At 38.2% G+C, this 25,905-nt stretch overlaps 1 protein-coding gene across 1 annotated transcript in view; it reads right to left on the bottom strand.

The window, feature by feature from the left end:
* Window positions 1-782: 782 nt before the first annotated feature.
* Window positions 783-25,905, bottom strand: part of LOC117296435 (putative glutamate synthase [NADPH]) — a 43,411-nt gene continuing 18,288 nt past the window's right edge. Inside the window, exons 13-37 of the mRNA XM_033779358.1 lie at window positions 25,534-25,668; window positions 24,774-24,934; window positions 23,785-24,094; window positions 22,547-22,657; window positions 21,650-21,847; window positions 21,051-21,223; window positions 20,507-20,720; window positions 19,796-19,996; window positions 18,502-18,682; window positions 17,017-17,150; window positions 16,545-16,829; window positions 15,712-15,836; window positions 14,504-14,642; window positions 13,793-13,978; window positions 13,187-13,302; window positions 11,916-12,093; window positions 11,086-11,327; window positions 9,556-9,678; window positions 8,421-8,598; window positions 7,707-7,982; window positions 6,760-6,919; window positions 6,001-6,164; window positions 5,081-5,248; window positions 4,305-4,575; window positions 783-3,546 (exon numbers count right to left, since the gene is read on the bottom strand). Of these exons, the coding sequence (XP_033635249.1) occupies window positions 3,344-3,546; window positions 4,305-4,575; window positions 5,081-5,248; window positions 6,001-6,164; window positions 6,760-6,919; window positions 7,707-7,982; window positions 8,421-8,598; window positions 9,556-9,678; window positions 11,086-11,327; window positions 11,916-12,093; window positions 13,187-13,302; window positions 13,793-13,978; window positions 14,504-14,642; window positions 15,712-15,836; window positions 16,545-16,829; window positions 17,017-17,150; window positions 18,502-18,682; window positions 19,796-19,996; window positions 20,507-20,720; window positions 21,051-21,223; window positions 21,650-21,847; window positions 22,547-22,657; window positions 23,785-24,094; window positions 24,774-24,934; window positions 25,534-25,668 (4,632 nt within the window). The 3' untranslated portion in view covers window positions 783-3,343. The remainder of the gene's footprint in view (window positions 3,547-4,304; window positions 4,576-5,080; window positions 5,249-6,000; window positions 6,165-6,759; window positions 6,920-7,706; window positions 7,983-8,420; window positions 8,599-9,555; window positions 9,679-11,085; window positions 11,328-11,915; window positions 12,094-13,186; window positions 13,303-13,792; window positions 13,979-14,503; window positions 14,643-15,711; window positions 15,837-16,544; window positions 16,830-17,016; window positions 17,151-18,501; window positions 18,683-19,795; window positions 19,997-20,506; window positions 20,721-21,050; window positions 21,224-21,649; window positions 21,848-22,546; window positions 22,658-23,784; window positions 24,095-24,773; window positions 24,935-25,533; window positions 25,669-25,905) is intronic.

Here is a 25,905-nt window from a genome sequence, read left to right as displayed (position 1 = left end):
GCCAAGGCACTCTCCTACCTAAAACTATAAGCTATGCAGTGTGTTCATCAAACACAATTATGTACATTGTACATGTAATTGTAACTTTTTTAAGTTTATGATTCAAACTAGCCTCTTTATACCACTTACCAGGCACACATTCACCCTATTAAATTGAGGAAAAGGATGACCTATATCAAAATGGTTCACATACTCTTTTAGGACCATGGGTGATTAGTGAAGCTAAATCAGTATAATTTTAAGTTAATTAAAAAAACAATTGTTCTTCAAATAAACATTTAGTGTTGTGTCACTTGACTTAAATGCACTGGACACGTTTGGTAATTGTTGAAGACCAGTAATCTCACTTGGTGTATCTCAACATATGCACAAAATAACAAACCTGTGAACATTTGAGCTCAATTGGTCGTCGAAGATGCGCGATAAAATTGGAAGAAAAAAACACCCTTGTAACACAAGATTGTGTGCTTTCAGATGCTTGATTTCGGGACCTCAAATTCGAATTCTGAGGTCTCATAATCAAATTCGTGGAAAATTACTTCTTTCTCGAAACACTTTACTACTGATGGAGCCGTTTCTCATAAAGGTTCATACTATCAGCAGCTCTCCATTGCTCGTTACCAAGCAAGTTTTTTTGCTAACAATTATTTTGAGTAATTACCAATTGTGTCCGCTCCCTTTAACGCTCTATATCGCTTGGTAATTTAACCCCAAACATGAAGGGGGCAACAAAACATCTTGAACTTAAAACAAATTAACTGCATAATAATATGAACCTACCGAACAAAACACTTGCTTTTTGTTCTGATTTAGCACAAGACAGTTAGCACCTTTAATTTCTCACCAAGGATAAAAGTGGTAATATTTACAAGGCATGAATTACACTCCAACTATATTACATGCTGTTTTTAAGACTAGCTACTCAAATTACATGTGCATGTACATGGAGAGTATTTAGTGTCACAATATATTTGTTTTGACATTGGTTTGGAAAGAAATAGCTAACACAGGAAACAAATAGCTGTTGCAAATTTCTAAAAACCAACCAAAATGATATGTGATACAAATGGGATTAAATGCAGAATGTGATCTAATATTTCAACCCTACATGATGCAACTGAACTTTAAAAAAAGAAATTTACTCTAGTTTATAGTAATCCACAATAGCACATGGATAATAAATATTCTGCAATGTTTTGTCAATCATTGCAGCATTCTCTTAATATTCTTACAAAGTTTCGCAGTCAGTATTAGATAAACCAGCAACCCAGTTATCATGCATTGATAAATGTGCATGTAGTAAATTTAGAACCACATAAGCTGTCTTCAGCAACTCCATAGAAAAGCACTCATCAATAGTATATCTCTTTTGCTCAAAATACCCAACAAACAAACATTCCACAACTAATGCCATCTACACATCATCGACACGCCAAATGGCACAAGTAGTATAGTTAGGACAAGTACATATGAGTATGTTTTAATGCAATTTGGCACGCTTGTCTGAGATCCGGGTTCTTTTAAGCAATTAGTGCGGAGTGCTATAGACCCCATGCATATGACAAAACAAGCCTAAAACCAGCCCCCCGCACCGAGGTCATTGAAGAGCTATTGAGTCATGTGTAGCACTTACGGGCCGGTCACACAGGCCCCGATAATGAGAACGAAAATGATAATGATAAAAATGCACGACCTCGATTAGTTGAATGAGCGTGGATTCTGCGTGGAGCATTTCAACCAATCGAGGACAAGCATTTTTATCGTTTTCGTTCTTGTTTTCAGGGCCTGTGTGACCGGGTCTTTAGACTTGTGCACGTTTTCATTGTTTGACCTGAATGATGACAGGCCAAAGCAAGGTGGTCTATTAACCTCTGACCTTTTTTGTTCTACCAGAGCTTTCTCTATGAGCATCTCATCATAAATAATCATCTTTACCTATATTGTTACGTACAACAATATGAAATATTTCACAACAGTTTATAAGTAGAATATATTGAACACCAACCATTAACTACACCAACTTCCCAAAAATATATCAATTGGTCGTATTATACACACATATAAGAAAAGATATTTGTGCAGAAAAACGTCTATCAGAAAAATGTATTTCTAACACAATGATTACTGACTATAAGGTATTAACTCAACTCCAAGGATGTAGCTTTTCATACAAGTTCGACTTAATCAAACTAAGGAAAACTGTTCAACCCTTGCTCTATGGTCGTACCTCTGAAATCTATGCAAGCAAATGTTTTGAAGTTCATACTACTAGAGTTTCAAGCACACTTTTGAGAATGTGGCACACAGGCTTACAATATTAAGCAATCCAATGTATACTCCAAGTTGTGTACACCATGATATTGCAATACAAATGAAAAGTTCACTTATTCAAATCTGGTTGAAAAAGAAAATTGTTTTTAATTGTGTCATAATTGTTATGTATCAACTGGTAAATATTAACACATCAAAATTAATCAATATTAACCCTTTTGTAATATGTGAAATATTCATGTTTAATATACAGTCAAGAAAATGTACATGAGACAAAATACAATGAAATTACCAATACCACTGATATCATAATATTAAATGGCTAACATGGTTTAACACTATTTCTGTACTTTGTTTACCCTCGGATAAAGATTTTTAATTATAGACAACCAGAAAATGACGTGTATGTGATGTGACATGGGGTACTCTGAATACTTGTCGGTCTTTTTTCTTCACATGGAAAACGAGACAAAAACTGTCAGTTCAGTTTAAGATAAATGGTCAAATCACTCACACACAATATTTGCTTACATTTGCTAAAGTAGAAAGCTCTCAAAGAATATAATGATCACATATTCAACATGTTCAAATGTAGAACAAGACAATTACAATTTATAAAATGAAAATATTAATTATTGCCAACAATGCGTTTATTTTGTATCCTTCATCTCAAAATCCTTTAAACAATTAGTTGTGCCTTTTCAAGGTGGATTCCTTTAGTTGATAAAACATTTTTATGAGAAAACAAATAGTTTTTTGGCCGGAGTATAAATTTGTTTACAATCAGTCAATGATCAATGGTTTAAAAGTATGTTTCCATGACCTTTGGCCTTTTCAATTCTGAAAATATACAATTTACAACAACAAGGACTAGGCCTATGCTGTTTGACAGAAAATAACCTTAAACAAAATTACAAAACCAAACAGATTTCTCTTTTTTGTGGCCATAACTATATGACTTTCTTAATACATTTGCACGAAAATCCCCCAAAACCCCATTAAACTGTAACATTCCTTTAATAGGAAACATAATCTGACCTAGTCTATACCCCCTAGAGGTACACACACCCCTTCAAGCGACACATTCAACAACCTGCTGCTGGTTTTTGATTCCCGCTCCAGACTTGGGCTTACCCATTTTTACACCAGGGGTGAACACCACCCCTCCGGGTCCAGCGAGGGAGGTGTGACCCATCAGATCCAAATCGACCTCACGAGCAGCTTGCCGGCCCTCATTGATTGCATGGACGACAAGGGACTGACCACGGTGACAATCTGACAAACGGATGAGGAAAAAAAATATATATGAATTTGTTCATAAAATTATAACCTCCTTACAGCAACACTTTTATTCCTGACTCTATCAATGTTTTGAACTTACAGAAATGTACAAAAATATATTTTGTTATTCATAGTTTTTTGTTATAAGAGCATAATGGCAACTTTGTCCATAGTATTTGTCCTCCCGCCTCGAGTGCGTGCGGGGACCCGATGGGCACCGCGCCGGCCGCGCTGAATCTCCCGGGCCCGATCTGCGCGGCCCTCCCGCTAATTAGAAATAAATAACATAAAAACATTTAGCTTTCAATGTTTTACCTTTGCATGCTTTACAGACACTGGACACTATTGGTAATTGTCAAAGACCAGTCTTCTCACTTGGTGTATCTCAACATATGCATACAATAACAAACTTGTGAAAATTTGAGCTCAATCGGTCATCGAAGTTGCGAGATAACAATGAAAGCAAAAACACCCTTGTCACAAGGAGTTGTGTGCTTTCAGATGCTTGATTTCAAGACCTCAAGTTCTAAATCTGAGGTCTCGAAATCAAATTCGTGGAAAATTACTTCTTTCTCGAAAACCACGCCACTTCAAAGGGAGCTGTTTCTCACAATGTTTTATACTATCAACCTCTCCCCATTACTCGTCACCAAGTAAGGTTTTATGCTAATAATTATTTTGAGTAATTACCAATAGTGTCCACTGCCTTTAAAGAGAAAAGGGTAGCTTCAATATTATAAAATCAATCTTACCTCCAGCTGTATAAATCCGTGGGCTACTGGTCCTATATTTACCAGGTTGTGATGCAATATTGGCTCTTGGATCCTGATCCAAACCAAGCTGAGTGACGACCCTGTCTTCAGGTCCAAGGAAACCCATGGCTAAGAAAACCAAGTCTGCCTTAAATGTCTTTTCTGAGCCTGGAATCTTCTCCATGGTATAGCGGCCAGTTGGGTCACGTTTCCATTCCACTTTGCAGGTACGGATGCCAGAGACATTACCATTGCCATCATCAAGAAATTCCTACACAACACGGAAAGTGAAATCAGTGAGTTTCATTGGACTTAAAAACAACAAGAGCTTATCTTTGTCATAACTTCTTTAAAGGCACTGGACACGTTTTGTAATTGTCAACGAATTTGGTCATTGTACTTGCAAGAGAATAATGAAAGAAAAAACGCCCTTGTTGCATTACTTTGTGTGCTTTCAGATGCATAATAAAAGGCTTCAGCTGAAGTCGTTTATTATTTGAGTGAGAAATTTTACCTCTTTCTCAAAAACTAAGTTACATCAGAGGGAGCTGTTTCTCACAATGTTTTGTACAGTCAACAGCTCTCCATTGTGCGTTACCAAGTAAGTTTTTATGCTAACAATTATTTTGAGTAATTTTAAGTGTCCAGTGCCTTTAAATGAAGTAAGACAAAGTTCCTACATTCACCTTGATTTCTGGTGGTTAAACTATTTTGCGCTTGCAACCACTCTGGCCATGATAACTGATAACAGTTCTGAAAGTGAAACACTTTCTTACCTCACTAAGAATATCAAAGTTCCTTGGGTCATGTCCGTGTTTGAGCTTCACCTCATCATGACCATAGTCAAACCTCAGGACACGAGGCCATGTTGGCCAAGGATTGCTCTTGGCCCTTGTGGGCGGTGGCTCGGAGAGTATCTCAAAAGTAGTTATACTTCTTGCATTCTAAGGACAGAAATATACACATCAAAATAAATGTTGACTTAAAGCCATTGGACACTTTCGGAACAGAAAAAATAAATAAAAAGACACAGATTTACAAATAACCTACAGGGTTTACAGATTGTAGTGGTGAAAGATTTCTCTTGAAATATTATTCCATGAAATGCTTTACTTTTTGAGAAAACATTAAAACAATTATCAATTCTTGATATCGAGAATTACGGATTTATTTTAAACACATGTCATGACACGGCGAAACGTGCGTAAACAAGGGTGGGTTTTCCCGTTATTTTCTCCCTACTCTGATGACCGATTGAGCCTAAATTTTCACAGGTTTGTTATTTTATATATAAGTTGTGATACACGTAGTGTGGGCCTTTGGAAAATACTGTTTACCGAAAGTGTCCAATGGCTTTAAAAGATTTATTTTGAAAGATATACATGTATACCAAATCAAAAAATGAACCTCTTTATCAAAAAGTATATGTACATCTAAGCATAGCTTTTGGGAGAAATGCATTCATTCCAATAATCATGTTCCAATGAACAAAATAACCAAGGGACTTGTGAAGATTTAAAATTGTATGTTCATTTTTTGTGGAAACTGTTTTTAAATAGTTCCTTATTTTGATTTGATCGTCATCTTCACAGAATTAAAAGCAATCTAAGTGGAAATCCACATTTTGGTGTGCACATATAGCAAAACGACTTGACGATGAAACTAATTCGGTACTAAACTTTTGAGGGTAGCTTACCATACGCAGTGAGGTTCCTATGCAGTCAACGCCAGTGTCACCTCCCCCTATAATGATGATGTCCTTGTCTTTGGCATCTAAGAAGACATTATCGTTGCCCATCTGACGCTTCTGCCATGCCCCTAAGAAATCCATGGCAAAGTGGATTCCATCAAGATTGCGACCTGATCAAAATGACAATACCATGAAACATTTATTATGTGCCAATATTCGGATGTAGAAATGTTTATAGCAGTGTTGGCTAAGCCTGTGAAGTATGGCACCTTCATGTACATTTATGTGACACCTTACAAAGAATTTACAAGGTGTTGCGGTGCCATGTAAGAAACATAGGAACAAACCATGTCTCTATTTATGATAATTCTAACTATGTTTTCTATTTGTCTAGCAAGCCGCAAACAAACACAAATGCCAAAACTGAAACTTGAACCCACACTCTGCTGATCAGAAACACCAGAGCTTGAGTTCGACTCCCCAATGACCGTAAGAACTTCTGAAACATCTAGGTCTTAATGCTACAGAAAACATTGCCGGGATCTTTTCACTTTTTTAGAATCCAATTTAATTTCTGTTCAAGAAAGAATTGAGAGGCAGACCAAGATCACCTTTAATTCCCAAATGTTTGCCAACCTCCAACAACAAATCTGAAAAAGCCATCACTCAACAACACAGTTAACTTTACTGTGTATGCAAGTAATTAAAAAAACAAATTGCTAAAGATATGTTTTTTATGGCCCATTATTTAAAAAATGTTATTACCTTTTATTGGTAGATCTCTAGGACGCGTTGATCCCGTACAGAGCAGCAATGCATCAAGATTTTCCAGTAGCTGTTTTGGGCTAACTGTGTCCCCCACATTTGCATTAGTGACAAACACAACACCTTCATCACGCATTAGATCAACACGACGCTGTACAACCTGATGCATAAAACAGACATTTGTGAACCTTTAATAGGGATAAGAGTCACTGCTAGCAAAGCAAGTCGTAACCTGGAGTCCAGATCTTAGAAGGTACTTTGAAATAATGGCATTTTAAATTTTCAATAACCCCGTGAGTTGTAGATTTTTAAAGGAGCAGGAACAGTATGCTAAATAAGAAGATCAGCGAACCTGATACATTTTATCTGGAAAGGGAAACAAGGAATTTGTCTTTCTTTCTGAATAGACAAGGGCATTAAGCAAGTTGCTACACACACAATTCCAATAAACAGTTTTCCTGATTATCATGTTTAGAACTCCATAATACTGCAATATTAAAACCAGAGTTGCGAAAGACACTTCATAGACTGTATGCGTCTCTAAGATGTAGGTTAAAGGGAAAACTCACAATAAGACCTCAACCAACAATTTCTTTGGATCCAAATATACATTTTGTACCAAACAAGGTCTTATGAGTGTAATCTGATTGATCATAGCATACAAACAAATATCTATCACCAATACACAAATCATCATAGTTTTACACGCATTTCAGACAGGCGTTTCAGAGTCGCGCAAAACCAAATTCTATTATCATTAATAAGCATTTATAGCGCGCCATCTATCTAGAAAACTAATCTTAGGCTAGAACATGAAAAGTTTGACATCTGAAACAGTTAAGCACTTGAAGTCAAAAGATTGACTTTTGCAGTCGTTCGGAACGACTAGAGTCGCTCCTAATCTATTTGGCGCGTCTGAAACGGGTGTTACAATCGGATGAACTTACCGCTTTACTTAGTTTCATTGATGGAATCCCATACATCAACAATCCACCAATCCGATCACTTCTCTCATACACTGTCACAAGGTGACCAGCTTTATTAAGCTGAGCTGCTGCTGCAAGGCCAGCTGGACCGCTCCCAATCACAGCTACTATCTTCCCAGTGCGGAACGCTGGTGGACGAGGCTTCATCCACCCTTGCTCAAACGCATGGTCAATAATGGCATTCTCAATGTTCTTGATTGTTACTGCAGGTGCATTGATACCCAAGACGCAGGCTCCCTGATATATGGAAATGGAACAAAGAAAAAATAAAAATAAAAAACATGAAAGCCTTTCAATTGACATTAAAGCTCAGTTTATACTTCCTGCAAATGGGAAGCGAATTTTAACGTTTTCAAAGCGAATGTTTCGCAGGAGTTGAATACAGTTGAACTGTTGCAAATTGTTCATTGTGAACTTGTCAAAATTTGTATCGCATTCGCAGGAAGTATGAACCGGGCTTAAACATGTTTAAGTTATTAAACATGACATGTCAAAATGACAGCTTCGGCAGTGGCTATGGCCAAATTGCTGAAAAACCCTATTCTTCATATTGTCGTTGCTGCCAACAGCAATACTCATATCTAAAGATGTTGACTTAAATTGAATTGAATGTGTAGTTACAAGCCTCTTCAATGGTATTAGAGAATCTTACATGTGTTATGATAGTAATCCTACCTCACATGGTGCAGGGCAACACCTTCCAGTAAACTCAGGAAAGTTATTGGTGACCTCTAACCTCTCCAGGGCATCCCTCCATTGACCTTTGAATATGAGGTCATTCCAAGATGGGATGATATTACCAAGTGGGCAGCCTGTATGACCCTGGCAGAAGGGGGTGCCACAGTCCATACATCTACAAAAGATAATACATGTACATTTGGATCAATAACAATTTTTCCGTAGAAGGGTAAAGTTGTTGAGTGGGTGAACTTAAACCATTAAAATAAAGTTCTGCTAAGTCACTAACAAATATGTGTTGACTAACATCTGTTGATAGAAAACATGAAGGGTCTTCTTAGGTATAAAGTTCAAACCAAAAATACCATTTGCTGCAGTTATTTCGTCTGATTTTTTGTTGATAAAGCATCCGAGGCTTGATTTATTATTTGTTCAGACAATAATTGTACACACACACAAGTGTGTAAACACCTGCAATCGTGGACCCTCCTTTGTTCAACTCTTTGTGATAGCAACCGTACACCCCATTGTATTTCTTTGTGATAGCAACCGTGGACCCATTGTCCCTTTTGTTATAGGTCCCCGGTTTGAATGTGGATACAAACCCACACACACACTAGTGTGTAAACACCTGCAGTCGGGGACCTCCTACATGTATAAGCCTTTTTAAGAATGGCGGATACAACGCTTCATCACTGTAAGGTTTGGGTAAATTTGTCTGTAGACACGCAACCCAAACAGTACACTCCTCTCCTATCATGTCCGCCATACCTCAAAAAGGCTTATTGTCCCCCTCTTGTTTGTACTCTTACATTTTGGCAACAGCTGCCATTGGTTTTGTACCCACTAGGTACCTCCACCCTTCCGGGGACCCTTTTGTCCTTTTTTTTTTTAAGGTCCCTAATTTGAATGTCAGAGACATGTCCAAAACAGTTTGCCCCTTTGGTGGCCTCGCCAACCAAGGGGATACAAACTAGTCATGTTGTTTGCTTCCATCAAGATAAAGCCAGCTAAGTAGAATTCACAAAGGAACTCACAGTTATGTTAGAAAGGTAGGGTAAGACCAGAGCAAATCCTTTGGTAAACTCTTGGTTTGTTCAAAGCAATGATAGATACACGATGAGTTCTGTACCTTGCTGCCTGAGTGCGAAGTTCCTTCCTGACGCCTTTATGATCATAAATCTCATTCCAGTCCTTCATACGAACAGACACCTTCCGATATTGCTGATTGTTCCTCTTGTATTTCACAAATCCCCTGCAAAGAAATATTAATGGAAATAGGTTTCAAATCCTGTCAAATCTGGTCAGTTTGCTGTTGTTTACTCAAATAGTCTAGACCAGATTTAAAAAAAGGAACTTTGAGCGGCATTTTTGAGTAAAAGTTGATAACAAACCTTCTTTACCTAATTTGGGGGTGCTGAATCCGAAAATGATGGATACCAAGCCTAATTTTTACTCGGTGTCCCTGAAAAAACACATTTAAAAAAAGCACGGAAAACCTAGCCGACGACAGTACTTTACATGCAAAAATAGTCAGGTTCTGCTGTATTTCCATTTAGATGTTGTCAGGATTCGATAGAAGCCACCCCTTCAGTAGAGCCCTTTTTTAAAATCTGGGGGGGATTTCACAAAGAGTTAAGACTAGTCTTATCTCGAGTAAGGACGAGTTACTTGTCCTAACTTAGGACTAGCCATATGTTTCTATTATCTCCTCCTAGGACTAGTCCTATTAAAGGCACCTGGAAATATTTTTTTTTTTTCCTTCAAACATTAGAGTATATGTTCCTGAACAATAAAATAAGTTTTTGAGTAATTGTTTTTGACGATTTATATGTTTAACAAATTAAATAAAGTTGTGTGGGGGGTGACTCCGCCTACCCCTTTTGTGACGTCAATCGAGGAGGACTTTGCCCCGATCGAACATCGAACACACGTACGTGCAAGTACATTCAAGTCCTGGACGTGAGTTTGTACGTTTAAAAAAGTTTTTTTTCTTGCATTTTTCCGGCAATGTCAACCAGGTGTATTGCTGCTGGATGCAGCAAAACAACTAAAGATGGTGTCAGTTTGCCAAGTTGTCCGGTCCGACGTCTTTTCCAGCGCTGTGCGGCAAACACTTCGAGCCGTCGTGCTTCGAGAATACGGAATACACTACACATTTTGACATGAAGAGAAAAGTTCTTTTCTAAAACATGACGCCATCCCAATAATTTTTCCAGCTAGTGGGGAAGTCGAAGAAGGTACCTGAAAGACGTGTAAACCTAAAGGAGCATTTGCCTAACGTGAAAAAAATCAGGTATTGTTTCAACTTTGAGGGCATGTTTTTAGCTTGCGGCAAGCGTCACTATGCTGTGTTGGCACTGCATGCGATTCATCGCGCCTCGATTGACGTCACGAACAGCGCCCTCTCGGGTCGGGCTTTTTTTCCAATTTGTAAATAACATGGAAACTAATTTATGTAAACCTTAGTTAGTTGTTTATTCATATTCCACTCATCAAAACACATATTTTAGTGACAAAAGCTTGATTTTGACAAAATACCACTTCCAGGTGACTTCAAGTTAGGACTAGTCCTAACTCTTTGTGAAATCGACCCCTGGTCTAGACTAAAATGTTAAATTTGTTCCCATTCCATGAATAGTAGAAGGGGATAAAGTCCCACCTTGTTTTGTCCAGAATCTTGTCCATGTTTCTTTTATCCACTTCAGCATCAGGTACAGCATCTTCAATGTCAATCACTTTGGGTTCTGTCTTCCCATTGGTTGGTTTCCCTTCATTCAACTCAATTGGGTCAGTATGATTGGTCAATCCATTGGGAACCACTTGGTCTGATGACGCCATCTGCTTGGCAAGAGTTTCATCTTTGATCTTGATCAGGGCCCATCTGTACTCATTGGGGAAGACCTAAATGCAACATTTGGAGAAAAGTAACACTTTTTATATGGTTTGTTTTTCAAATATCTGTAGTTTTTATATCGCAAACAGAGATGTCTAAGAGATGTGGTAATGAATAAATGTGTTGACGGCAAAGTACACCATTGGTTTTTGCAACCATTCGATTGTTTTCATAATATATAATTGTGGATATGTACCTAATAAATGTTACCTGTGAAAACTTCAAATCAAAAGGTAATATTTTTGAGATATTGACATAAATCCAGGTTTCATCCACACATGAAGTATAATCGTAATACATGTAGGTATACAAAATCTGATAAATGTTCCTACATGAAACTTTTCTCATATTGATGTTTTTCCGAGACCACATTCTCTAGAAGGGAATCATTTCTCAAAATGTTATACCTTATCGACAACTGCAGTGCTTCTTACAAATAAGTTTTGTTATGTGATTACCTAAGGTAAACCCTACCTTCCCTAGAAGACAATGTAAGCCACTCCAAAAATGTGCAAAACAATCAGGTCTTACTGAAGCTGACGTAACACTCTGCAAATATTTCTTAGACCAAATCCGAAATAGGGAAGAAAACTTACCTTCACAAAATATTTCACTTCTTCCTCCCAGTTTGCGAGTATTCTTGAGGCTACCTCAGACCCCGTCAATTCAACAAAGTTCTTGAGCTGCTCCTTAATGAATGTAACATCAATGGTCTTGCAGACAGGTCGGAGCGTTACTGATTCCTTGTTGCACAGAATGGGAAAGTTTCCCGATCTACAGAAAATGGAAATAAAACCCTTTAACAAAGAAGCATTTCTTGACCAAAGCTTTTTAGCTGTGTGTTCAAACACCTTCAGGTGTGCGAGAAAAACTAGCATATTATCTGGGCCCAATTTCATAAAGTCGGGAAGCAGAAAATTAAAGCTTTACAAATTTCTTTGCAGAGCAAAATTGAGTGGGGCACCAGTCACAACAATGTAAACTAAATTTTATTTTGAATGGTAAGCAATACTTTTCTGTGCTTAGCAAGTTTTTGTGCTTACAGGCTTTATAAAACTGGGCCCTGATCTGTGCTACTTAAAGCCATTGCACTCTTTCGGTATAGAAACAAAAAAGTTAACAGATTTACAAATAACTTACAGGGTTTACAGAAGGTAATGGTGAAAGACTTCTCTTGAAATTTTAGTCCATGAAATGCTTTACTTATTGAGAAAACATTAAAACAATATCGAGAATTACGGACTTATTTTAAACACATGTCATGACACGGCGAAACGTGCAGATATAAGGGTTGGTTTTCCCGTTATTTTCTCCAGACTCCGAAGACCGATTGAGCCTAAATTTTCACAGGTTTGTTATTTTAAATTGAAGTTGTGATACACGAAGTGTGGCCTTGGACAATACTGTTTACCACAAGTGTCCAATGGCTTTAAAGGAACACAATGCCTTGGATCGGTCGAGTTGGTCTTTGAAAAGCGTTGAGCTGTTTGTTATGAAATGCATATGGTTTTTAAAGTAGAATATAATAATCCACACAAACATGCCTCGAAATTGCACGGTTTTTCTTAAACGTCGCAAACAAACATAGTCTGCCATTTTGTGAAGTCAGGGGTTTTGCCCAGCATAGCATAGCACACAGGTTCTGGAATTCACTTCCTGGAAACCTCATAGAAATACACATCTCCCTCTTTCAGCAGCAACTGAAGACACGCCTGTTCATACTTGCTTTCCCTACCATTTGAGAATTCCCTCTTGTTCCATCTTGACCAGCGCCTTCGAGTGGTTTTCTACGGATTAAACTATGCCTTTACAAACGCTGCGTTATTATTATTATTCAAAAGGTTGAAAATGCACTCAAGCCCTTTACCTATCCAAGACATAAGCAACACCTCCAGACATGCCAGCAGCAAAGTTACATCCAGTGGGTCCAAGAATGATGGCCCGCCCACCCGTCATGTATTCACAACCATGGTTACCAACACCCTACACATAAACAAATAAACCAATGATAGATGTTAAATTTGCATCGGGGATAAGAACATTCATTTTGGTTTTACCCATATACACTGATGTGTGTATACATGGATGTGTGTCAGCACTGTCATACTCAGTACTTCCCCCCCCCTCCCCCCGAGTTCTGTGAAAACAAAAAACACATATTACTCAGGTGGGATTTGAACCCACGATCTTTGCAATTGTAGCGCAGTGTCATACCAACTGACCACCAATGATACATTTAATTACGCTGACTAAATACTCATATCAATAACTACTCATTATTAATTGACCAATAATTTTACCTAATAAAGCTAAATAAAATTGAACAATGGAACAAATCATGCTTGTTTTGATGCAAGTTAACCATTGTTACCAACTGAAGTATCATCATTTAATGTCATGATAAAAATGGCTACAGCAGTTAAATTAAAAACATTGTGAATTAAATTGGTTGAAATAATGATATGTCCCTTACTTCACACACAGCAGTAGCTCCAGAGTTGCGTACACAGAATCTCTCAGCAGCCACACCTCTAAAGTAAGCCGTCCCCCTAGTGGCTCCATACAGACACACATTGCCTACGATGATGTTATCTTCCGTTTTGAAGTCCGAGGGTAAATCTTTGGGTGGATAGACGATAACTGTGCCTCCAGATAGACCCTTCAGAGAATTCAATCACAGAAGTGCAGCAGATTTAGTTATATTTGTTTTCTTCTTACTAAATCTGCGCCTTGAACACCCAGCAGGGTGGATATGTGCGCACTACTATTTATTATCATAGTATTATTATTAATTATTAACGGTCTTACACGGTCTAATGATGATAGTAGAAAACTTCCCTTGAAATATTTCTGTCTGAAATTTCAAATTTTATGAGAAATAAATAATCTAATTTCGCGTTTGGAGTTTATCGCTCAAGGAGCGTTTTATTCATTTTTGTTTTGGCATCGATGCAATGCAAAATTTGTAATCGATTTTCAAAATTCTTTGTGATCCTGATGGCCGATCAATCTCGAACTTCTACGGGTTTGTCAGTTTATGTATATGGTGGATTGCATTAAGTGCTTACACTGCCAGCAACTTTTTTGCTAGCAAAACCAAGTCTGTGATTTTCCTTTAAGTAGGCACTCCGGGGACTGCTCATTAAAGGATTAGATGGCAAAACAACATTTATTTGTGAATTACCTTGCCAACATAGTCATTAGAATCTCCTTCTAGTTCAACATAGACACCATGGGAGAGAAAAGCGCAGAAACTCTGACCTCCAGAACCTTTCAACTTAATCTGGATTGATTTCTCTGGTAAACCAGTCTCACAGAACCTCCTAATACAACACATGATTAAAACAAAGAAATAGAAGATTGTTTAGGGGTAATACAAACACTGTAAGTATCAGACGATAAGAACATACTGATCGAATCGTCGAGTTGAAACCATCGATTCTTTTCAGAACCACCCCCAACTCATTACAGATAGTCATTACATGGTGTTACCGCAAACCTTTCCATACTGTAAATATAGTCTCCCTTGCAATAATACAAATTAAAACAACTTTTTATATAGCTTCTTACATAAGATTCCTTTTAAAAGCACTGGACACTTCTGGTAATTACTCAAAATAATTGTTAGCACAAAAACTTACTTGGTGACGAGCAACGGAGAGCTGTTGATGGTATAAAACATTGTGAGAAACAGCTCCCTCTGAACTAACGTAGTTTTTGAGAGAGAGTTAATCTCAATCAAATAAGCTAAAGCCTTTTATTATGCATTTGAAAGCACACGAAGTTGTGGCTTTTTTTTCCTTTCATTATTCTCTTGCAACTTTGGTGACCATTTGAGTCAAAATTTTCACAGGTTTGTTGTTTTATGCATATGTTGGGATACACCAAGTGAGAATACTGGTCTTTGACAATTACCAAATGTGTCCGGTGCCTTTAAAATTGCTGAAATTTAAACACATGTAAAGATCTAGTGAATATTGATTTCTACTTTGGGTAAAACATTGTTGATTTCCAGATGTTATCAAATACAAAGTTTGTTTGGCTTCAAACTTAAAATCATTTAAAAATTAATAATCATTGACTACTTTTTGCTTTGTGTTTGGGGGTTCAACATTTAGAGTTTAAATATGTTGACTTAAGGGCTGTGTCGTATGAGACAACTTGTAGGTAACCAACTTCAGTGGATGCAAAATTAACACTTGAGTAGCACGTAAGTCAATTTTTCAAACCATCACCAAGAAAATTAAATTAAAATGTAATTTTTTCTTCTTGATATCTTGAAGTCTGGCCCTTTGACTCATTTTTCTCACTTCTAAAATTGGAGACCATTAATGAGTACCAAAGGATAATAATTATTTGTCCTAGAATGTAGTTGGTGATTTGATCTCTTACTTAGCGATTTCGAAGCTGAGAGTTGTGGCAAACGCTCTGCTCTGACTAGTAATGTCCATCTCTAGAGATACACTATCCTTCTTGCCGTCCAATACATCTTGGGCTGCCTCTATCAATTTATTGTCCTGTCCAAAATAAGTTTGGTAAATCAATTAATTAAGATGTAACAAGTTGGTAGTAAAACAAGACAGACCATGGCTCAAAATTTACACCTGACCACTGGCCCGAGGAAGGCCAGTGATTTTAGCATCGGACCAGTTGTCTTGCGATTGGATTTTACCCCCTTGAAAATGGAGCCCTGAAACATAAAAAAAAATGGACATATAGTATTGTTGAGATGACTGAAGTCCCCTGCAAGCCAAATATACTTAGAGGAAACTGTTCAGTGTGAACTCTGATTGCAAATCTCCACTTTCACATCACTGTATATATATGTGATATGTAGGGCTAGCCAGAAGGCTGTTTAAAAGCAGCAAAAATGAGAACACGACATCAGCTTGTTGGCTGGAGAAGTGGATACAGTTTTTTATTACTTCGCTGCTCACATAAGAATGCTGCAAACAAACTTAGTCACACCTACTGAGTACCTTACCCAATCAGAAAGACATAACCATGGCAACCAGATCACACGCCAGCCAATCAGCTGTCCTGACTAGCAAGTGTGCCACATGGACAATATTGCAGGATCGCAAAATTGTAGTCTTAAAAATTTGAAAATGTGAACTCGATTCATGTTAGGGTGCGGCATTTTCTAACTCCTTATAAGGAGTCTCTAAAAGAGGGGCACTACACATATGAACCAATCAACAAACAATGAACACAAGTTAACTTACCAATCTGTTTCCCAGATTAAAATTTTGCTCTTTACTCCCTCCGATGATATTCACCCCTACCCTCATCTCATCAGCTCGCTGTAAGATCCTGCTGAAATCCAGCATACGACACTTCTCATTGGCTGGCTGCTCCGATGCCTTGAGTTTGTCTGTGCGTCCGATCATCTCCTGGAAGCTACGGAAGCCCAGCTGGGCCATGAGTTGACGAACCTCCTCGGCGAGCATGAAGAAGTAGTTGATGACGTGTTCTGGCTCACCGTCAAACTTCTTTCGCAATTCTGGATCCTTGAATCACATACAGATATTAAGGGTTATCTTTCTGCTGATTGCAAGCATTTCTTTCTTCGTTTTGATATATTTCTGATACCAGTACAACATTTCATAGTTACAAAAAGCTGGGCAATGTGTTATGTTCGATCCAGACCTCACTAGCAATGCTCCCAAACATATCAACCCCAACAAATTTTCTAACCTGCGTTGCCACACCCACAGGGCAAGTATTAAGATGGCATTTTCTCATCATGATGCATCCAAGGGCAATGAGAGGTGTTGTAGAGAAAGCAAACTCATCAGCACCAAGGAGAGCTGCTATTACCACATCACGACCTACACACAAAATATACAACCAAGTTATTTTTAAAGCCATTGGACACTGTTGGTAAACAGTAGGACTAGTAAACAGTATTGTCCAAAGGCCCGCACTTTGTGTATCACAACTTATATAAAAAATAACAAACCTGTGAAAATTTAGGCTCAATCGGTCATCGGAGTCGGGAGAAAATAACGGGAAAACCCACCCTCGTTTTTGCACGTTTCACCGTGTCATGACATGTGTTTAAAACAGATCTGTATTCTCGATATCGAGAATTGATCATTGTTTTAATGTTTTCTCAAAAAGTAAAGCATTTCATGGAATAATATTTCAAGAGAAGTCTTTCACCATTACCTTCTGTAAACCCTGTAAGTTAATTGTAAATCTGTGAACTTTAATTTTTTATTCTGTTCCGAAAGTGCCCAATGGCTTTAATAGATGTTAAATTTGCATCAGGGATAAAGACGCTTCATTTTGGTTTGAACATTATACACACGCTTTGCTTTCCAGGGTCCTGTGAAAAAAATTCTCGCCATATAACTTGGGTGGGATTCGAACCCACGACCTTTACAACTCCAGAGCAGTGTCATACCAACTAGACCGCCGAGATTGCGAAGTAGCTAGAGGCAGTTCTAGATTACAGAGTTCTTTTATTTCTATTCTTTTAGCAGCGAGTACCGCAACGAAGTAATAGATATTAATTTACCAAGTCAGTGTCCCTTGTAATTTATTACTGACATTTGAAATAAAAAGTTGCATCCCCTTATAAGGTGATCCCTCTCTTGCCGCTTCCCAGGTTGAATTGTGAACTTGGACAAGATCCGTGGCTACACGTCAGTTAAAGGTTGAATGGCGTCTGACTGGCAGCCCGGGAACAAAGATATTGACACACTAGGGAGGACAAGCAGCATTAGAGCTATATGGCTTAGTTGGTAGAACATCAGCTCATTATTCCAGAAGCTGCGGGAAACTCTTCCTTGTTCACCCAAAAATTGAATTATATTTACACTGTCAGTTTCGCTTGTCGTTTATTTTTAAAATTTAGTTGTGAATTAAACAATATTATTAGATATAGAAAGGTTTGCAGTAACACCATGTAATGACTATCTCTAATGAGTTGGAGTGGTTCTGAAAAGAACCGTTGGTTTCAACTCGACGTTTCAATCAGTATGCTCTAATTGTCTTCTGGAGAAAGCTGGACTCTGATGCTGCATGCTGCTTAAGTACTGTGGAGGCGCATTAGCTTGGTATCTCTCTTAGAGATAGTCATTACATGGTGTTACCGCAAACCTTTCTATATCGTATTTCCACCATGCAAAGTTTCAAATCCTACTTAATATTATTAGACGTTTGTATTGTCCCTACCAGTTCGGAGCTGCCCATCAGTCTGCACTTTGACCCTTGACCTGAGGTCATTCAGTACCAGCGTCTGGTGTGTTTCTGAGAGACCTAGTTCCCACGGTAGCCCTGCATGCTTGATCCCTGTCCAGGTGCTAGCTCCTGTGCCACCATCATGGCCAGAGATGGTAATGTGTTCAGCTAAACCCTGTGCAAATCAATAAGGGCACAATCCTGTTAATTCTAGTATTACATCAAAAGTAATTTGATAAAAACCAGGCATGCAACTGCCCGTTGAAAAAAAAAGAGGAACATTTTCAAAGGCACAACGCAAGCGCGGAGCGAGGCAGCTGAAATGCCACGGAACATGATACCCACAATGGTACCCTAGAAAATGTTGAGGTTTATTATGCTCTTAGGTGCATTGTTGGCATGTACCAGGCCTATTTTACATGATTGTAGTTGTACACTGTTGTTGCCAGGCATATATTAGGCACACACACAAAATAATTTTTTTTTTTTTTTTTTTTTCTTTTTCTTTTTTCACATTAAAAAAAAACAAAAAACACAGAATGCCGCGGAAACGCAGAAGAGTTGCATGCCTGAAAAACTGCTTACCATCCTGTGAATGGTATAAATGCAAAAAATAGAAAGTGGTCTGACATTTGGACCATAACAGAGCCTTTTGTCAAAGACCTTTTATTACAGGTTTGTTATATCACTCCTTTCTGAGTTTAATTAAAGAAATGTGCTGCTGAGATTTGAATGATTATGAGCTCCAAACATTTTGCACAAAAAATTCCTGCAAAGCAAAGTCTAGAAAAAGTACAGCACATAGACTAATAACATTCTAGTCACCTGGTCTGTGGTCCTTCAGTTGAAGGGCAATCAAAAATGGCCATAAGGGATGGGCCAAAAGACACACAAAGGTATTTTTTCAATTCAATATTGGTTTATTTTCATATAAAAATACAAGACCAAATAAAAAGTCATAGACTAATGGCATTTGGTTAACAAGTTACAAGTACAAGTTTACATGATAAAACAATAATTATTTTTAAAAATATTACTATAGTTGAACAGACAAACAGGAATTGGGAAAACAGCTATGGACATGAGGGGGGATTTGTGGACACAACATAAAAACAAAACAAGGGAGTTTAAAACTCTTAAATGGAGTCCATGATCTTTCGAAAAGCAAAATCACATTTGATTCTTCACCATAGTATGCACTGCCCAGTCTAGGTCTATGTTTTATATCCCACGGTGCAAAATCTCAACTTCCATAAGGTTTGATTTCCTAATGTTCCGACATACATACCTTGGCAACTCCGGCAGCGATGACCCCAACACCGACCTCTGACACTAGCTTGACACTGATCCTAGCCTCAGGGTTGGAACACTTCAAGTTGTAGATGAGCTCTGCAAGGTCCTCAATGGAGTAAATGTCATGATGAGGAGGTGGGGAGACTAGCCCTACACCTGGGATGGATGATCGAGTCTTGGCAATGTCTTCAGACACCTTGATAAATCATTAAAGTAGCAGTTAATTAAGAGTGAATTATTTCTACTACATGGTTGCACCATAAAGTTCACTATTTTTGTATAGTTAATTCTTATTTCTATCTGAAATGAGACGATGCCAGAAACCTTGTGATGTTATTTATGACATGACATAGGGAGAAGATAAACAGTGTGCTTTCCCAAACCTGTACTTGCTACCTTTATCATTTTTATTTCAGAATCATCCTGGTTTACCAGTGAGGAATGTCCAAATCAATTTGTTTTGTTAACTAAAGCGTAAAAGTAGAACTTTATTCTTGCATTCCTAGCCACATATCATCCGTGTGACATAAGAAATAAGGAATATTAAAACAGTTCTAGCCAGTTCATACTTCTTGTGAATTGTGAAAGTGAAGCGAACTCCCCTGCATAACAATTGGAAAACAGCACATGAATTTCACAGACATTGGCTTTTCCTCAAAGTATGATCCAGGCTTGTTAATAAGAGCGATTGAAATCTAGAAAGTACCTTATATCCCGGGAGCTCTCCCCCTTCACCTGGCTTTGCTCCCTGCGCCATCTTGATCTGTAACTCATCAGCATGTGCCAGGTAGGAGCTAGTGACTCCAAACCGACCTGAAGCAACCTGCTTGATGGCTGATCGTGTGCTGTTGCTAGGATCATTGCTGATGTAGCGGTTTTCAGACTCGCCACCTTCTCCTGTATTGCTCTTACCCCCAATTCTTAGTAAACAAAAAAACAAGCAAGTAATCAATAATAGCGTGTTGTAGCCGAGCGGTTATTAGCACTGGTTTTAAGCTATGGTGTTTCTGATTAGCAGAGTGTGGGTTGGAGTCCTTGTCTTGACATATGTGTCCTCAAGCAAGACAATTAACCACAATTGCTTCGTCCTTACGATGGGTTGTAAGTAAAGCTGTGGGTCTACTAGGATTGCAAGTGCCCCTAAAAGAAACCAGTTATTGTGAAAGAGTAGTAGTTCACATAGCAAGTACTCTTGTTTACCAAATTGTATCATTATGCAGCTGGAATAACCAGCGAGGCTCGTCTCTTACTTGTTCATGGCACGTGCAAGTGTTGTGTGTGTCTCAATAGACAGACTTCCAAAGCTCATAGCACCAGTGACGAATCGTTTGACGATGCTGGTAGCATCTTCAACCAGAGAGAGATCAAGAGGAGTAGAGGCCATCTGAAGGTCAAGCTGACCCCTAAGGGTACAGTCTCTGATCTGGGGAGTGATTCAGAGTACATTAAGTCCAATAATAAAATGTTAAACTTTAAGTTTATAGTCAAGAAATTGGGCCATAATCTTTTTACAAAAATGAAACAATATGATGCAAGGGGAAATGCATATTTAGATACAGGGGATGACAGTAGGTGAAATGGGAAAAATGAATCTTACAACTGTACAAACAAGGTAATTTTCCGAATCAGAGTACTTAAAGAGAGGTTAGACTTTTGTTCTTCTTGAATAGTGCCTCTAGACAAAAGCTCTATTTCTTTTAGGCAATCTAACGGGCCCCAGCTAGTTCACTTACCTCCGCCTTTTGATTGCTTATGCTATTTTCTTTTTATGTGTTTGATTGCTATTTTGAATGTGATTGCCCGAGACTAGTTTGTTTTTATTCGGCTAAAAAAAGACAGTATGGTTTACCACAGCTTCCTGGGACTCCCTAAATTTATCATAGGCCGTTTGACTCTTGTTGCGGGTAGCTTCTTGTAGATTAGCCACACTAGTGGGGTCATTGATGTGCTTTTCACCCCCACTGCGCCAATGGTACTGTCCAGGCTCCAAACTTGTGATGATGTCACCATCCCGATCTGAGTAGGCTATGAAGTGACGTTGCAGAGCCTGATGGATAAAATACATTCATGAGCAAGTTTGCCATAATTTTTTTTTATTTCACGAAAAGAAAAGTGACTGGCTCCATAAAGAAGAGAGTTGTGATCGAGCAGTCTAGTGAGTGCATCTTATTGTTTTTATGCACCATAATCAAGTTCTGTCACTCGGAGAGCATGGGTTTGAATCCCGGCCAAGCAGGTCCTAATGCCTATGTTCTTATGCAAGATACTTTATCCTAATTGATTTGTCCTTCTGGATAAGGCGTGAACCCATCCCTTGTGTTTTGTAATGTATGTAGAAGAACCCACAACACTTATCATGGAAGAGTAGGAGTTTAACCTCAGTGTTTCTGGTTCCTTGTAAGCACCCTTGTCTACAGGCTTCCTCAGGCTTCCGAGTTATTGATTAAGTTCACTTTTGAGGCACCCTTCGTTTTATTAGCAGAAACTAATAATTCAAAAAAAAAAACAATCGCAAAATAGATCAGGTTTGTTTTTAGCAATATATATAGTGAAAAACCAAGTTAACCAAGCTATTTGATGCCCTTATTTTCCTGCTTCATGATCATTTTAGAACAATTTCAGTAAAATATGTTTGTCTTTGAGACCACCCAAAAAACTTGAGCAGTAAGTAGTACCTGCTAGGCACATGACAGTTATTACTGGATCTCATGTATACCTGTTACAAAACTAGACAAACAAAGCTCACCTCTTCAGCCAACACTTGAAACGTAGCACCGCCCAATCTAGATGCAGTACCGAGAAAACATTTATCAACCACTTCTTGACCAAGGCCTACAGCTTCAAATATTTGAGCTCCCTAAAGAAGGATACAATATATGGTGGTAAAGAATCAGTAGATTCAACTCAAGACAACTCCAATCTGTATGACAGTATTGACAGGAGTTCCTGACAGCAGGGGGAAGTGGGAAAACTGGGCCCGATTTCATAGAGCTGCTTAAGCAGAATATTGAGCTTAACATGTTTCTGCTAATGTGTGACATGGTAGTTTGGCTGGTGACTTTATTCTGGTAAGCATCATTTTGTTGTGCTTAGCTGTTTGTTGTGCTTTTTAAGCAGCTCTGTTAAATTGGACCCAGGGAACAATGTGAAGGCACACTGGTAAGACAGGAAAGAAAACATCTAGTATCAAGGTCTTGGAATGAAGACAAAGCTGCAACCACAAACAGAACTGGACAGTTATGGTTCACTTGGCCCGAACATGACAGGGCCCAATTTCATGGCTCTGCTTATCGCAAGCACAGAATCGACGCTTACGGAAACAGGGAATTCTGTGCTTACGGCAAGCGTATTTCACGGGTTGAATTTTGGCTTCTGCGCGTGCGTACTCCACGTTACTAGGCATTCTACGCTAACAAGGCTAGCGCAGAAATTTGGTGCTTGCACGTAAGCGGGGAATCGTGATCGTAAGCGCAGAATGCGGCGGTAAGCGGAGCCATGAAATTGGGCCCAGGTAAGGTAAGGGTTGGTGTCTACATGGAGTCGTCAAAGTTGTTCTAATCTACATCTTTTCAGCTACTTGTCAAAGCCTGTTCAGCATCTAGACAAGAGTGCGGCTGCTGACGGTGGACGGTTTGTGTACTTGGGTGCAAAAATATTTACAAAAATACAAATATGTGCAAGAAGATTTAGAAGGTTTTCAAAGGGATTTGCAGAGTGTGAAGTTTCCGTGTTTATGTTGTGTTTTTTGTGAAAAAATGTCAAATGACAAGGATCTATGTATGAGTTAAATATAACAAGTATTGAATGCCTTTTATTTGTTCATTGTCACAGAATAATCACTCATATTTTGTTTTCCATTTTACATCACCTTTCGCCTCCAGATTTGATCTTGTGGTTATATTTTGCGCCATTAAACACATATTTATGTACCCGATGTTTGTATAATATTCTTATGTGATCATTTTGAGGAGACAGAACTATTACCTTATAGCTTTGTAGTGTGGAGATTCCCATCTTAGCCATGACCTTAGCAATCCCCTTAGCTGTAGCACTCTTGAATCTCAAAGCAATCTCTTCATCAGTGAAGACCTCTTCACCTAGTAGGTTCTGATCCCTTAGACTCTGTACACTCTCATAGACCAGGTATGGGCAGATGGCATCGGCACCATAGCCAAGGAGCAAACACATGTGGTGCATCTCTCTGGCTTCACCCGTCTCTACGATCAGGCCGACGCGGAGACGTTGTCGAGTCTTGATCAGATGGTGATGGGTTGCTCCAAGAGCCAACGCGGAACTAAACAACAACAAAACCCAACATTGGTAAGACACTGCTCTAGTATTGCAAAGCTCATGGGTTTGAATCCCACCCAAGTAATATGCCTGTGATTTTTATCTGTGAGCATACAGTGAGTATAAGATACATCGGTGTATTCGTAAAACCAAAATGAATGTAAAACCCAAAATTGTTACAAAACTTCAAAAGCAGGTTTCTTTGAAAAAGTCATCTTGTTTGCAAAAATTAAGTTAAATGTAGGTCCAAATCACTAGACAATTGTAACAAAATGAAAGAGCTTTGCTGAGAGAAGATAGATGATCAAAAAGCTACAGCTGTTGCTAAGTGTGTTCCTAAGGAAGCGAATACTTCAATGCAATAGCCACAGCTGCTCATTCAGGCACGGCCAATAAAGGGGTAGTGGATGTTTGAAACTTTCAAAATAACAAAACAAAGCAAGCTGCAATCAATCATGATAGTTGGTCCTTGGAAAGAATTCGGAAAAATATTGTTAGTTCAAGGGCTGACATACTTGTTCATATGGTAGGATAAAATAAATTTTTAAGTCTAAAAACCACAGTTTTAGTGATTTTTCCAAGGGCAACCAAATCAGAAATCAGACTCAAGTTAGAAGAATATCATGTCTATAATGGTAAATTATTTAGTAAATTTAGGGGAAATTTAATAAAAAGATACCTACCTGACTGGAACATGTTCTCTGCCAGCGTTTCTATCAGACAGCACCAGCAGTGTATAGCCATCATCTACAGCTTTAGAACACTCACTACACACTCGCTCAAGCGCAGGTACAAGACCAGAGCAACCAGATGTGATGGGGAAAGTTATGTCAATTGTTTTAGTCTGGTGATCAAAAGGGAAATAAGAATTACTTATATATTAATATATTAATATATTATTCAAGATGGATAAAGCAAACCTCAATATGAGTGACAACCAATTGAGAATGGTTTCAAAGTATTAGACAAAATAATCATTCAACTGTTAAGATTGTTATTTTATATGATGGCCTTAGTTAGATGCCCATTTTAAATAATACAGTAATCAAACACAATACGTTTGTTCAATGTTGCAAAAATCACATTAATTCAAAACGAATACAACAAATTCTATAATAGTCTAGATCTACATTTCATAAAAGTGATACAAAAGTGAACTTTAAACAAATGGCAACATCCAGGGTGAAGCAACAGCTTTTGTTCCCCAGCCTATGAACCGACAGACAAAATGACAGACTCACATGAAAAGACAGTGACATAAACGGCTGTAAGACTGAAAATAAGGCAGTTGTTATTCCCATCATAATTACATACAGTATCTTAGCATTGATTTAAAAATTGAGTTTTAAGTTTTTTAGTGAAATTATAAAGTTGTAAATGATTTAAAAGAGTCATCCAGACTATTCCAGAATAGATAGCCAAGCTGGACACACAAACCCTCACCTTCCATCCTCTGAATGTTGTTGCCTTGATAACTAGGAGGTCATCTAGAGAAAGGATGGGCGTGTCCAAGAGCAGCCTCTTGCATTGGAGCTCACTTGGCTCAAGAATATTACTCTCTGGGCCAATGGGACATGCCTAGAAACAAGAGTATACAGACAATCTTAAAATTACAGAAACTATTAAAGATAATATACACGATTGGCAAGGATAACAAAAATCATTGTTAATTTCACTCGAAAGCGAAACTGGTTATGAAGTTCATAATTGAATCATTTTTTTCTGTTCAAAATTCCCCTTTAAATAACAAAAAATTGTGAAATATTTTCCTCTGAAATGAATTCATTAACCTAAAAAAAAAAAAACAGCTGATTT

The sequence above is a fragment of the Asterias rubens genome, chromosome 11, assembly GCF_902459465.1.
Source record: "Asterias rubens chromosome 11, eAstRub1.3, whole genome shotgun sequence".
Taxonomy (NCBI): domain Eukaryota; kingdom Metazoa; phylum Echinodermata; class Asteroidea; order Forcipulatida; family Asteriidae; genus Asterias; species Asterias rubens.
The sequence above is the reverse complement of the archived record's forward strand: the minus strand, read 5'-3'. Positions and strand labels throughout refer to the sequence as shown.